The sequence below is a fragment of the Amphiprion ocellaris genome, chromosome 11 (assembly GCF_022539595.1).
Source record: "Amphiprion ocellaris isolate individual 3 ecotype Okinawa chromosome 11, ASM2253959v1, whole genome shotgun sequence".
Lineage (NCBI taxonomy): Eukaryota > Metazoa > Chordata > Actinopteri > Pomacentridae > Amphiprion > Amphiprion ocellaris.
In genome coordinates this window covers 9,581,921-9,595,563 of record NC_072776.1, presented here as the reverse complement: position 1 = coordinate 9,595,563, position 13,643 = coordinate 9,581,921, and the positions used below count along the sequence as shown (strand labels likewise).

General features: G+C 38.2%; 2 protein-coding genes across 3 annotated transcripts; one reads left to right on the top strand and one right to left on the bottom strand.

Moving 5' to 3' along the window:
* Window positions 1-195: 195 nt before the first annotated feature.
* ppig (peptidylprolyl isomerase G (cyclophilin G)) lies at window positions 196-7,320 on the top strand. The gene is made up of 13 exons (XM_023286384.3): window positions 196-345; window positions 1,574-1,649; window positions 2,169-2,243; window positions 2,333-2,440; window positions 2,618-2,662; window positions 2,751-2,838; window positions 2,967-2,996; window positions 3,102-3,241; window positions 3,326-3,503; window positions 3,588-3,773; window positions 3,866-3,953; window positions 4,127-4,266; window positions 5,590-7,320. The coding sequence occupies exons 2-13, from the start codon at window positions 1,589-1,591 to the stop codon at window positions 6,584-6,586; spliced, it is 2,136 nt and encodes a 711-aa protein (XP_023142152.2). The 5' UTR covers window positions 196-345; window positions 1,574-1,588; the 3' UTR covers window positions 6,587-7,320.
* Window positions 7,321-7,556: 236 nt separating this feature from the next.
* cfap210 (cilia and flagella associated protein 210) lies at window positions 7,557-12,003 on the bottom strand. Of its 2 annotated transcripts, XM_023286389.3 has the most exons (9): window positions 11,558-11,999; window positions 10,529-10,734; window positions 10,268-10,441; window positions 9,977-10,182; window positions 9,524-9,680; window positions 9,297-9,436; window positions 9,031-9,223; window positions 8,710-8,874; window positions 7,557-8,606 (listed from the first exon to the last, which is right to left on the bottom strand). In XM_023286389.3, exons 1-9 carry the CDS (start codon window positions 11,604-11,606, stop codon window positions 8,253-8,255), a joined length of 1,644 nt encoding a protein of 547 aa, XP_023142157.2. In that variant the 5' UTR covers window positions 11,607-11,999; the 3' UTR covers window positions 7,557-8,252. The 2 variants fall into 2 exon arrangements, with proteins under 2 accessions (XP_023142157.2, XP_023142155.2); XM_023286387.3 differs by having other exon boundaries at window positions 9,297-9,680; window positions 11,558-12,003.
* Between the last annotated feature and the right edge of the window lie 1,640 nt (window positions 12,004-13,643).

Below are 13,643 nucleotides of genomic sequence, written 5' to 3'. Positions count from 1 at the left end.
GATGAGATAGCGACAATTTACAGCGAAGTGGAACAAAAAAGGTACGAAATGTTAAAACTATTAAATCTATCTCATTGCCTGACTGGAGAAAACGATTTGCACTGATCACCACATGGACTAATATCAGTTAAAAGAATGATTCAGGCAGCCTGTGGGTCCTTGTACCTGCCAGGACAGACTCAGGGAACAATTTCTTCCTTCAACAACTGGCGCACGACCCTCGAAGTAATTGACGTCCCCGCCGCGCCATCTTTAGAAAACACTGAGCTCAACACTGAATGAAACTTCATTTTCGTCGTTTGTGAGAGCTGCTCGCTGCATGGAGTGATAGCCCTGCTGTTCCAGGTGATACATTTTCACATTATCTACGTCTTAGCGGCATGTGCTTGGTTCATATGTTGAAACAGGGCGGTTTACATCACGTTGAAAGATCCCCCTACAAGTCTGGCTGCGGCTAACGTTTGAGGAACTTGCTAATGCTAACGCTAGGCCTAGCGTTACGATAGATAAATGGGTGGACGTGTGTCTGTATGAAACAGCAACGTCAGAATACAAATAAACGAATGTTTAGATGTTGATACTTGTGATTTTTATGCAGGAAAACTTATTCTGCGGTCGGCTCAACAGGTCGAGTGAGTTTAAACGCGCCGCCAGTTAGCCAAGGCTAGCTTCAGAATTACAAACAAGCGAACGTAAAGTAGTCAAATTCTGTGGGAATCCAGCTGTCGTCGCATCGTTTGTGTGTGTGTGTGTCTTTTCTGTTTTTTTTTTTTTTTGTACATGTGATATCGTGCAAGCGAGCAGCAGGGATTGTTTTGCCTCACGGTTTTCTGCAGCATTTTAAAGAAGTAATTTAGCTGCTTACTGGAACTCATTTCGGTTTCGAGTTGCGTTGCAACAGCGTTACAAGTGTTGTGCCAAAAAAGTGATCTTCTGCCAAATAGTGAATGCTTACGTGACAGCAATTAACCTTGTGTGTTCTGTACCATATGTTATAACCGATCCAGTTTTTACCGGTTGAAATAAAGGACCAATTCAACGCATATAATGCAATTTTCCTTTGCCAAATAGTAATAGCAGTCCTTACATAGTAACTGAGCTGTAAAAATGCATCAAAGTTACTTTTTTAATTCAAGAGTGTTGCAAATTAAATGTTGTGGCACACAAGTTACGTATGAAATGCATCTGTAAATCTTATTATTGACAGTCTTGTTACAGGAGTATGAGATATACCTAACACACAGAGCCTAAACATCACAAACGATAACATTTTGCTGCCTATAATCAAAAATGCCACGCTTGATTACACTGTAAATGAATATAAACATTTTGTTGGTCACAAGAACTATTAAAGATTCACAAAGACATCCCTTTGCTATCACCACGGACATACAATTTTACGTATTTGCATGTTATGACTGTTGGATTCAGATAAAAGCAGATGGAGACGTACATAAATTGGACTATAATCAATTATTGTCAGTTTTTGGAACGATTGTGGATTGTTACTAACAAAATGTGAGTACTTCAGTTATACTTATCCTTGTGTCTTATCTGTGTTTCTCACCTGCAGGTGTTTTAGTAAATCATGGGGATCAAGGTTCAGCGCCCTCGCTGCTTCTTTGACATTGGAATCAGTAATGTGCTTGGTAAGAAGGAGATCTCAACTACATTTACTTAGCTGACAGCTTATTAGGCAAACATTTCCCATACTAGTACAGCCTCGTGAAAACCTGACCATATATCTTACACTTAGCGAAAGTTGTAATGTTCATTTTTGGTAGAAACTGTGTTAAAGAGGTGCTTGTTTACAATATGGTCATTTTGAAAGAAGTAGTTTGTGGTGCTGTATAGGTATACACTGTCAAATATATAATTTACCCTTTATTGATATGAATAGGATGGAAAACATATTAAAAACACAACTCATTAACACATAACACAAATAACGGCCTTTTAAAGTTACCATCAACCCATGTATTTAGTTTAGTAAAGAGTAAACATTGTAACCTTCATATGATAAGCATTTATTGTGAGGCTGTTGTGTAAATTGCATTAATTACTAATTAATCAGTTTACTGTAAGTGGATCTTACATTGTAACAGTTGAGTATGGTGTTTCACTATGGTTTGAACTGAAGTAAATTCTTCTTTGGTGTCTCTTCACAGTTGGCAGAGTTGTGGTGGAGCTGTTTGCCGATATCTGTCCCAAAACCTGTGAAAACTTCAGATGCCTCTGCACAGGTAAATGAATATCCCCCATAAGACTATGTCAGAATTAGTTCTAATTCGTGACGAAGTTTAATATTAATAAGCACTGCTGTTTCATTCAGGTGAGAAAGGCATCGGTAAAGGAACTCAGAAACCCCTGCACTACAAAGGATGCCTTTTCCATCGTGTTGTAAAAGACTTCATGATTCAAGGAGGAGACTTCAGTGAAGGTGAGTTAAGAAAACTTCTAGCGTACTTAGCTTAGAACGCTCACGTTTTGTGTCCAGATGTGATTAATTCAAAAAATTCAAGCATATAGCTACAGCAGGTTTCTCTCTCTTAGTAGCATCACTTAGCTGTTAGTTTTTATGCGCTATATATGCTGATTCTGTTCTTTGACATCATAGGTAATGGAAGAGGAGGCGAATCCATCTATGGAGGCTTTTTTGAAGGTAAAGAGGCCGCAGTCAGAGCTGTCAGTTGTTATCCAAACCAACGTTGGCTTCAAGATGGCAGTACAATTTTATCCTTTCCCCCCAGATGAAAGCTTTGCTGTTAAACACAACAAGGAGTACCTGCTGTCTATGGCCAATAGAGGCAAAGATACAAATGGATCACAGTTTTTCATGTAAGCACTGTCTTTTGCTGAATATTATTAGTTTCATGTAGTTTTAGTTGTATTATTTAACATTCCTGAGCTGTACAAGTGATTAAGTGCCTTTTTTTTTTCTTGAACGGCCTGCGGTGACACTACAGAACAACAAAACCCTCTCCACATCTGGATGGGTAAGTGCTGCATGAATCTGAAATTCTAACTGATTGCATAGTGTTTAGTTCAAACAGCATATAATGTGGCTGTAACTGGACCTCAATGTCACTCTGTTTTCATAGCGTCCATGTGGTCTTTGGTCATGTGATCTCTGGCCAAGAGGTTGTTCAAACTATGGAGAACCAGAAAACAGATCATAACAGCAAACCGTATGCTGAGGTGAAGGTTTTGAACTGTGGAGAGCTTGTCCCGAAATCTAAAGGTTTGTTTGTTGCATTTTCAGTGTTTTTCAAAATGAGTGTCAAACTTTACTTTAATGCTTATGATTCTATTTATATTCTTGCAGCAAAGAAAGATGCAAAAAAGAAAGAGAGAGCCTCCTCCAGTTCCAGCAGGAGCTCCAGTGACTCGAAGAGCTCCTCAGAGTCATCCTCAGACTCTGAAGAATCAGAAAAAGAATCGAAGAAGCGGAAGAAGAAGGCGAAGAAGCTTAAAAAGAAACAGAAGAAGAAGGAGAAGGAAAGGTACCTAATTTATTTTCATATTTCTTATCTGTCTACTGTGGTCTACACCTAGTGTCTCGAGTCTGAGATATAATATATTCACAGGTCAGAAGCTGAAAGTGCCGAAGAGAAAGAACAAGAAGAGTTGGTTACGTCTACTGTACGTCCCGAAGAAATACCGCCCATCCCGGAGAATCGATTCCTCATGAGGAGAAGCCCCCAGACAGTCCAGAAGTCAAAAGAGGAGGTTGAGAAGGATCAGAGAAATAAAGAGGAAAGGTCCAGAGACAGGTTAGCGTGTCTTACAAACAGCCATTATGACTTACATCCAACGTAGTGTTGTCGGTATTCATTTTCATGCCTTGTCTTTTGTCCCTCTGCAGTACTGGCATAACTTATAATTCTCAGTCATATCACAGAAGACTAGTGATGACTCGATCTGGCAGGAAGATTAAAGGAAGAGGTCCAAGGGTAGGTGCACTGCAGCAGTAATGCAAAAATTCTGTCCTCTTTGTCACAGTTCATACTTTGATACTAAATAATGTTCTAAATAACTAGATTTGAACTAACAGTATTACTCGTGTTAGGCCCTGTTTGTTTGCATTTGTATATAGAAGTAAGTGATTTTTGTTTCCCCCATACAGAGATACCGGACTCCATCACGCTCTCGTTCAAGGTCTAGGGATCGCTTCAGACGTAGTGAAACTCCTCCACACTGGCGTCAGGAGATGCAGCGTCAGAGGATGAGGGCAGTCACAGGGGAGCGCTGGATAAAGGGTGACAGGTAAGATTATGTTAGTCATTTAAATAAAATTTAACTTACAAAATTTTAAACAAATTCGGCCTTTTCATAACAACAGAAGCTGCTAAATCCTGCCTCCACTGCATGATCCTTTCTCACATCGAATTCTGCTTCACAAACTTGGCTGTTTGCTTGTGTCACTCCTCTAAAACCCATTGAACAACTTTATGAAAAGCTATTAAGGTGTTTGACAAAAGCGGCAGTCATTCCATTATTGTGCAATCTTAAAGAAATATCGATTTCTAAGCTTTGAGAGTTTCAAATCATTTAAAAGTGCTTGTTTAATCTTTAAGCCTGTCAATGGGATGGCCCACTGCTCCTGGGGGATTTTATCAAAAAGAAGAATGGTATTGGTAGTACAAGGTCATCCACCAGGGAAGACTGAAGTAAAATTTAGAAAGTCCTCCTTTGCACAGAATGCCTTATCTATTAAAGGTTGCACAAACTGGAATACTTTACCTCTAGCTATCAGAGAAAGCTCCACTTTTGTCAGTTTTAAGAGACAGTATAAGACATAGCTGATGGACAATCAAACACGTGAACATTGAGGAATTCAGGCATTTTAAAATCAGGCACTTTAAAAACAGGCTCTTTAACTAAATGTACTTTATGACAGGCTATGCCTAGAAAGCAGTTTTCTAAAATAGTAGCACTTTAGGGTAGGTTTAACCCAGCCAGTATTAATTTGTTATCTTTGTTTTACTGTATTGTTTTTATGTCTGTAACACTGTATGTCTTTCTTTTATGTGTGGGACCATGGATGGAAATTAGCCTTGTGCTAAATCTGTCATAGTTACTGCAGCATTGTGTAAACTGTCCCGTCCACAAAAAAAAAGTTACTCTTTGTGAAAAGTTTATAAAGTTGACAGTGTGAAGTGCAACTAAATTGCGACAGACTGTGGACAGACAAACTAATTGCAGTGTGGAACTTATGTCCCAGAGAATGTAAAATATAATATACTTTAATGTCCTTGTAGGTAAATTTGTTTTGGAACTTGTACTACTTTTTCAGAAATGATAAAGCAGTGTATCATTCACATCTATAAGGTGATACAATAGAGAATAAACGTTGTCTAAATAGGCTTATTTGAATCTAAGCTGGCAAATACTAACCGCTTTGCAGCAATGGAGCGTTTTTTCATGAAACAATCATTTCTGGGTGACAGATGAAGCATTTCTAACAAAAATATTAATCTATTCTTAGAATTATCAAAGTGTGTTTACAAAAAAAACTATTAGCTTACATTATAATGAACAAATGACACAATTAAATATCAATTATCACATTTTTTGTTTTTTTTACAGGAGCGACATGAATGAATCTAAGGATGAAGCGGCGAAGCGTCTCTCTCCAAAAAGAGAGAGACGGAGCTCTGCCACAAAGCATGAACACACAGCTGAGGGTAAAAAAGACAAGAAAAGTCGGTCTCATAGATCTAAAAGCAAAGAAGAGAACACTGAAGAAAAGGATGAGAAGCATAGCAAACATAAGGCAAAGAAAAAGGATAAATCTCATAGCCGCAGCAAAAGCCGAGAAAAGAGTAGAAGGTCAAAGAGCAGAGATAAGAGTCACAAGCACAAAAGTGATGACAGAAGAGGTCGCTCAAGGAGCAAAGACAGAAATGTTAATAAGAAAGAAAAAGAGTCTGAATCAGATCACAATAAAGATAGAAATAAGGGTCATGAATCTGATAAAAAGCATAAAGAAGACATAAAAGGAAGAAATGGAGAGAGGACAAGGACAAAGTCAAAAAGCAAGGAAAGAGCAAGTACAAAAGATGAGCACAGATCAAGCAGCAGAAACAGGGACAGAGGTGGACCTGCAGCATCAAAAGACAAAGAAGAAAAAAGAGATAGAGACAGAGAGAGGGCCAGAGAACGCAGCAGGAGTCAGGAGAGGCGACACAACAGTGACAGAGAGAATAAGAGACGAGGAACATCCAGGGATAAAGAACATCGGACGAGAAGTCCAGACAGAAGTAAGACCAGAGACTCACACAGAGGCAGGCGCTCTAGAAGCAAGAGTGGTAGGAGAGACCACAGCAAAGATCGATCCTCTCATAGGAAAGACAGAGAAACTGCCGGCCAAAGGAGGAGACGTAGCAGCAGTTCTGAGAGTGACCGAGAAGAAAAAAGGAAGAGTCACCGGAGCCCAGATTCCAAAAGAAGAGCGAAAAGCGCTTCCAGATCCAAAGACAGAAGAAGCCCGGCCAGACCAAGACCAGATTGTACAAAAGGCAAAGATAAAAATGACGGCAAGAGGAATCAGTCGAGCTCCAGCTCCAGCTCTGACAGCGACTGAACCTCCAACGGTCCTCAATCAGTACAAAAAAAATAAAAAACAAAACACAGTGCTGCCGAAGCTGACATGGTCCCACAAGTCTTTGAAAGCTTATTTCCAAGCTGTTAAATTACAGCAGACAGAAGTCATGGAGAAAAGGCCTGGAAAAGTAACTGTAAACATTTTCATAATTACACACTCTGTGGCATCATGTGGGCTTTAGCTGAACTGTGGTGGATGAACACTGTTGATGGGTAGCTGAAGCTCAAAAGTCAGTTTAGAGAAAAGGATTTGTGACTGGAACTCACAGCAGCTGTAAACGTATTCTTTTAATTTTCCATAGAAAGTCAGACTGAAGGCTGTTTTCTTTTAAGATTTTTGGTAAATTATATTTTGGCTTTACAGTAGCTCTGATTTCAGACCATTTGTTTACAAAAAAAGAAGAAAAAGATTTTATCGGTAAACCCACCTCCGTCAGTGAGATGTTTTTACTACAACAGTCGGCCATCATGTTTTGCATGCTTATCTCCGACACTGACAAGATATGTACCCCCTTGACTTTTCATTCTTTGTTTTTTACATTCATAAACAATTTACTGTACTCTTCTTTGTTTATCGGTTTTGTTCTGAGAAATCTCAATGTCATACTGTAACTACAACATAAAGCCAATTTGTATAAATTCTGTTTTGTGCAAGTTGGTCTTAAGAACTCAGCTGGAGTGCAGAAGGAATTAAAAGCCTCAGTTTCATTTTAATCAGTTGTTTTTTAATATTCTGTAAATGCTATCATAATCACCAGTATCTTTTGAAGTCCCGGACATTTGCAGTTGAAATTACAGTAATAAATGGTGAACACATTCTTACAGGAACATGTATGGTCAATATTTGGATGTCCAGTGGGTTGATTTGTTATTGATAAATAATTGAGAGGTCGTATGGTGGCAGTCAGGTCGGTGTTTTGTTGAAGTTTCTATTTGTACCTCAGATTATTGTGATTGATTTTATACAATTCTGTGCATATAATGGGGCAACTGATGGGCTTTTTCAGGGCTGATGATTCTGATTATTAGTACTGAGGGAGACCAATAATTTATATTTGGTACTGATACAAATTTGCAGTAAAACAGTGAAAGTTGTGGTGTCAAAACTCAACATTACTGGGCACCCAGATAGCTCAACTGGTTGAGAAGGTGATTCATAAACATAAACCGGGGCTAGATTCCCAGATACAGTGGCTGAGTTTGATTCCAGCTTACGGCCCTTTGCTGCATGTCTTCTTTCTTTTATGCCTCTCAACATGTCAAGTAAAGCCAAAAAATAACCTAAAAAAAAAACTTAGCAAGCTTACACACAAAACTTAGCTACTATTAACTTAGCTTGTTTATATTTAACATCCTTGAATGTTAATAGGCTGTTAATCATGATGTGTAACCCATCAGATGGCGCTGTAGGAGGGACATTTCAAAATTACAGAGAGGTGGCTTCAAATTTTTAAATTATTTAATCAGGAATGACCTTTAAAAAGAAAATAGTGATACCAGTAATTGCAAAAATGCTGAATATTGACTTTATTTTTGGGACAGCTGTATTGTCTATTGTGGACTTCACAATAGACACTACAAATTTATCATTTTCAAAGATGATTCATTTAGGGCCAGCATTCTTGCCGCCAGCTGAGAACAAACTGTCACCAAGTGAATCCGAGCCTCCTCTTTGCTTCCTGTATATCTACGACCTCATTCCGCTTTTTAATGTCTTCTGTGGTACCGGAGACATATTTGGGCATCTGAGCACCAGTGCGGTCCTGGACGAGGTAGCTCGGCCTGAACCTGCCAAACACGGGACCCTGCCCTCCTCCGATTCCTTCCCTTGCAGCTTTGCAGAGTGGAAACAGGTTTTTCTGAGCCACTGCCGCGGCGTTGATGATGCTCTGTGAATACTGTTGAAACTTGTTCTCCTCTTCAGCCATGAATTCTGCGTTCTTCGCATCAAACTCGTGTTCCTCTTCCTTCAACCGCTGTTGCCTTGCACTTTTCTCTGCCTGTATTTAAAAGATGACAGATAAAGTTCTTCTCAGGAGAACAAGCAATTTTTAGGCAAAATTGTTCATTTTTAAATTAAAAGGTAGAAATTTCCATCATTACCATTAGTGTAACATTGAAGTCTTGTAACTTTATTTCATTTTCTCTGGTTTTCTTCGCCTCCAGCTGCTGTTCCTCAGAGAATATTTTGTCAGCCTCTTTTATTCTCTGCAGTGTATCTTGTTTGTTCTGTTTTGCTGTCTTCTCCATCTGCTCCTTTTCTCGTCTCTGGTGAAACACAGTTGATTTTACAGGTATGATGACACTTTGTAAGTTGCAGTTGCAGGAAAAAAAAACACTTAAAAAAGCTGATACATCTTTAGACCCACAGGGTAGAAACATTTAAAGCACAGAGGAAATGTACTGAAGCTTCTAAAGCGTTACCATGGATTCTCTGTGTGCAGCGATGGACTTCAACATTTCCGCCTTCTTCTCCTCCTTCTCCTGCTGCTCTTGTGCCTGTTTAGCATCCTGCTCAGCTACAGCCTTCGCGATCCTCTGCTCCTCACTGACAGCTTCCTCCTGCTGCTTCACTGTAAGTTTGCCCATGATCCTCTCTCGGCGCATCTGTGCCTCCCTGAAGATTAAAATAACTCCAATTACAGTGCCAAAGAGATGATAATGATATCTGTTGTTTTGCTGGGTCTTACCTAAACAGCTCTTTTTCTTTTTCGTTACGTAACTTGATCATTTTTTGTTTGGCAGAGAGAAAAAGTTTCCTTTGCTCCTCTTCAGCCTCCTGTTTTTGTGCATTTATTGCTCTCAGGAGGTCTCTGTTGTGACGTTGCTCCTGTAAATGCACAGAACGCTCAAGAAACTTACTGTGGTCCACAAGAAAGATACAAATACTTGATAACTTGTGTTGATAAGGCCTTACCATCTGAGCTAGCATGAGGTTTTTCCTCTCATTTGCTTGTCTTCCCGATTCCATTCTTTGCTCCAACTGATATTGCTCTAGGAGACGCTGAATTTCTTCTCCATCCTTCTTGTCTTCCAGCTTCAGTTGCTCCCTCACCTTCTCATTTTCCTTCATTCTGAAGAAAAGGAATAACATGTTCTCATTTAAAAATGTAGGTTTTTACAAATTTATTTTACTTAAATGTCCCTCTGGATTAATAAAGTATGTATCTATCGATCTATCTATCTATACAGAAATATAAATACATCTGAATGCTAAAAGGAATTGGTAATGTACTAACAATTGTCTAGGAACATGTAACAAAGCAGGATGTTCACTGCATGTTCTCATGTAGTATTACTGCATAAATGACAAAATGCACCGAGATCTCAGCCAACTGACAACCATTTAGAGTTAACTGATATGTCTTACTGGTTTTTCAGGTCTTCTTCAGCAGCCTGTCTCTGGAGCTTCTTCTGCTTTGCTTTCTCCTGCTCCTGTCTCAAGGCTTCATCCTCTCTGCTCTTTACCATTTCCACGTATTCTTTGTCCGCATCTTTCGTTGCACTCTTTTGTCTTTGCTTCAGTTCGACCTGAGCGTCCCTCTCCTTCAGCACCTCCGTCAGCAGTAGTGCCCGCTGTGGAAGGAGCCGCAAGCATTCCTTATTCCACAATGTAATGTAATGTGCACATGTGCTACAGTAATGGTCAAGCAGTACTAACATGGAGTCCTTTGACCCGGTCGGTTTGATAATACTGCTGAGTCTTTGCTCTTTCGATTATCTCTTTCTGCTTCTGTTCCTTGTATTTGGCTTCTTCGATATCCATCAGTTTCCTTTTCTCCTCCTCAATTTGCTCTCGAATCATCTTTGCCTCCAGCTTCTTTTGCCTTTGACCCTGTGACAGATGTGCAGCTTTTTTGTCAGTGTATTCAGCTCTTTGCGCATCAGATTTAGTTAAAAACAATCTGTACAGGGAACTTACAGTGATGGTGTTGGACCACAGTTTCACCACTTCTTTTGACTGCTGGTGCAGAGCCTCCCTCTGTTCTGCTGCCTCTCTCACGCGTTCCTTCTCTTTTTTAAGCCGGCTTGGTCGATCTTGAATCCTTTGCAATTCAGCCTTCCTCAGCACAGTGACCTGACGGAGGTCTGACGGCTGGATTATCATAATGGCTTCCTCCATTGGCTCTTTAAAACAAAAAGGAGGACAAATTTGTGTAGTTTAGAACAATCCAGATGACTTTCTGCAGGATGTTATAAAATACATTTTTATTTCTCGCATGCTGGACAACAATTGCTGGACTACTGACGTCAAGTCTTCTGTATTGTTTATGGGAAATTTGTTATCTCGAGAATTTACGAAGCTGTTCATATTCTGTAATTACTAGTGAGTTTGATTAGAAGAGCAGAAATGTTAAGTGATATTAATTAATCGCTTGGGATCAAGTCAGTGGGTCAGTTTTCAATTTAAATAAATTATGACCTCCCCTGTGACTACGTCATCAATAAAATACCTTCTTTTCCTTGTTTTTCTGTTTTTTTTAGTTTGTACCTGAGATGATACCATTGTTATTAGAATTATGTCTTGGGATTGTGGAGATGGGTTTTAAACAGGATTTACAGAAAATATAAGTTACATGAAATGGATGAAGAAACTCTAGGTTTCAGATCTAAAATAAAAGAAGCAAATTTGATACATACAAGACACTAACATCCCACTCATCAAATATATTACCAATACACAGAAGTGATTATTATTATTATTATTATTATTATTATTATTATTATTATTATTATTATTATTAATAATAATAATAATAATAATAATAATAATAAATTGCATATCCACTCTCATATTGTTCTGAATTTTAATACTCTTATACACTTATTGTTTAACGTTACAGAAGTTCAGAAATACGTCAGCTAACTTTTTCAGACTAGCATATTGCTATTAGCCACAGCAGCTACACTGAGTTAGCTCAACCTCGAACTGAGTTTCTGCAGCTTTTACCGCTTTTACTGGATCCTCTCCGGCGGCTGGGCTGAACCGCTGATGCCATTTGTACGAGATGTAGTCGCTGGTAGTTCAAGAAAAATTATTAATACTGTTTTTGACTGCAACTAACGTTAGTCCGACTTCAAACAGCTGAACTCGAGTTTACGTTTGTTGCGTCGTATCCAGGCAACGGTGGAGCCAATCAGAAGCCTTTCCCTTGATTACCGACAGGTGACGCTGTGTTCTCTCAAATTCAGCCATCTGTCAATGTGACGCCTCAGTTTAAAATAAATTTTACAAAATTCACATTCTTGGTTTCCATGTACAGGCTGTGGACTGACCAATATCTCAAATAATGCAAGAAAGCAAGAAAACTTCCAGAACGCTTTGATATTAACAGAAATAATAATACCTGTGTCTGCCTAGAATGCAAATAAATCATTTTCAAGCACGAAATGTTACAACATGGATTTCAATGATCATCCAACTGTAAAAATCTGTGTTGAATTTGTGATATCTACAATATAAATATGATTTTTTTAAAATCAATTTTTTTTAAATAAGCACCTAAGGACTCATCTCTGGTCCCTCAAAAGGTAGAAGTTTTTAACATTTCTAAATTGGAACTGATATTTCAGCATCACTGGTGGAATAACTAAGCAGATTTACTCAAATACTACTAAACTAAGTACTGTTTTGATGTACTTTGATTAAGTATTTCAAAAATTAGCATCAGCTGCATCATTAAAGTGATGTACACCTTAATGAATCCACAATTGTAAGCCATTAGTATAAAATAGATTATTTTGAATTGAGCAAAATGAGTACTTTAAATATACTTTAATGCCAGTATGTGTACTGTATTTTTAATGTACAATATAGATTTATTTTTTAAACTAAGAGGCCTAACAATATTCTCAAACATAGTTCAGGACATTGTCATTTCAAACTTTTTCCAAGTTTCTGTCACTTTTCCAGTGTTTGTGAAAACATACAGCAAAAGTTTAAAGTAAGTATGAAGTCCATTGCAGTAAATATGGTCTATAATAAAACCTCTACAAGTTTTATACTTCAATCAAACCACTGTTTTGGTTTTATTTGGCAAATCCTGCTCAAGTTCATGGATTCAGGAAAACAGTCCATCAGAGCTGGCAGACTGACATAAAGACACATACAGACTCTGCACGGAAACAAATTACGTCCATTTTCAAATCTGGTGTTACAAGCAGATAAAGTGGAAGAGTGACTGTGACTGATGCGACCCATTACTGGGCCAACAGTGAAATGAGAAGCTATCATGTGCTGCCTAATGAGTCAGGTGATGAACAGCGTCTGTTCAATTAGGACTCGCCTGCGCTCACTTACTGTTAAATGAAGACAGATATGAGCAAGACGGAGGATGTCCGGAGGATTTATATTATTTCTGTTGTATTTAAACATAAATACCTTTATTATATTTAATTCCAGTAGCTTTATGTGAACTTAGAACGTCTAAGTTAAAGGCATCATATCCCTCTGCTTGTCCTTAAACTGAAACTAATTACAGAATATGTTTTTTTTTTCTGTGACTTTGACTGTATTTAATTACAATTTTGAGATTTTTTTTGTGGTAGGATTTTTATTTTATGCTTCAGTTGTAATGCATTTCAGATATAAATATTTCTCTGTTTACTCCTTTTACAGTTCACATACTAGATAAGGTCAGTAGATACAATTGAATGCATTACTACTTGGATTAAAACTGCATCCTTCTCAATCAGCTACAACTGTAAAACAACTTGTGGGATCCTGAATGACTTTTATATATATTGTGCTTGTCTTCTAATTCTCATTTAGTGTTGATAAACGCACCACATTTATTATCATTTATTATTATGTGTGTAATATTTTTTCACAGGCCAGCAGCTGTTATAATTCTATTTTTATATAATCTAATAATTCTCGCTCATCTGATTTTCTGCTGTACAAGATGTCCAGAATATATATATATCTGGAGTATATCTGGAGTAAAAGCCTTGAACAGCCAGGTCTAAAGACACAAAGACTTGTAGTGATCTCTCATATCCTGCTGTTGTTAAACCTCATCAGACTGGTTTCTAGT

Bases quoted from the DNA above. Each gene is read 5' to 3' on its own strand.
- ppig (XM_023286384.3), top strand. From the start codon at position 1,589: ATGGGGATCAAGGTTCAGCGCCCTCGCTGCTTCTTTGACATTGGAATC. The intron at 2,663-2,750 runs GTAAAGAGGCCG...CTTTCCCCCCAG, and splicing joins CTATGGAGGCTTTTTTGAAG to ATGAAAGCTTTGCTGTTAAA. The intron at 3,242-3,325 runs GTTTGTTTGTTG...ATATTCTTGCAG, and splicing joins GCTTGTCCCGAAATCTAAAG to CAAAGAAAGATGCAAAAAAG.
- cfap210 (XM_023286387.3), bottom strand. From the start codon at position 11,606: ATGGCATCAGCGGTTCAGCCCAGCCGCCGGAGAGGATCCAGTAAAAGC. The intron at 10,442-10,528 runs GTAAGTTCCCTG...CATCTGTCACAG, and splicing joins TGTGGTCCAACACCATCACT to GGTCAAAGGCAAAAGAAGCT. The intron at 8,607-8,709 runs GTAATGATGGAA...TTTTAAATACAG, and splicing joins ACTTCAATGTTACACTAATG to GCAGAGAAAAGTGCAAGGCA.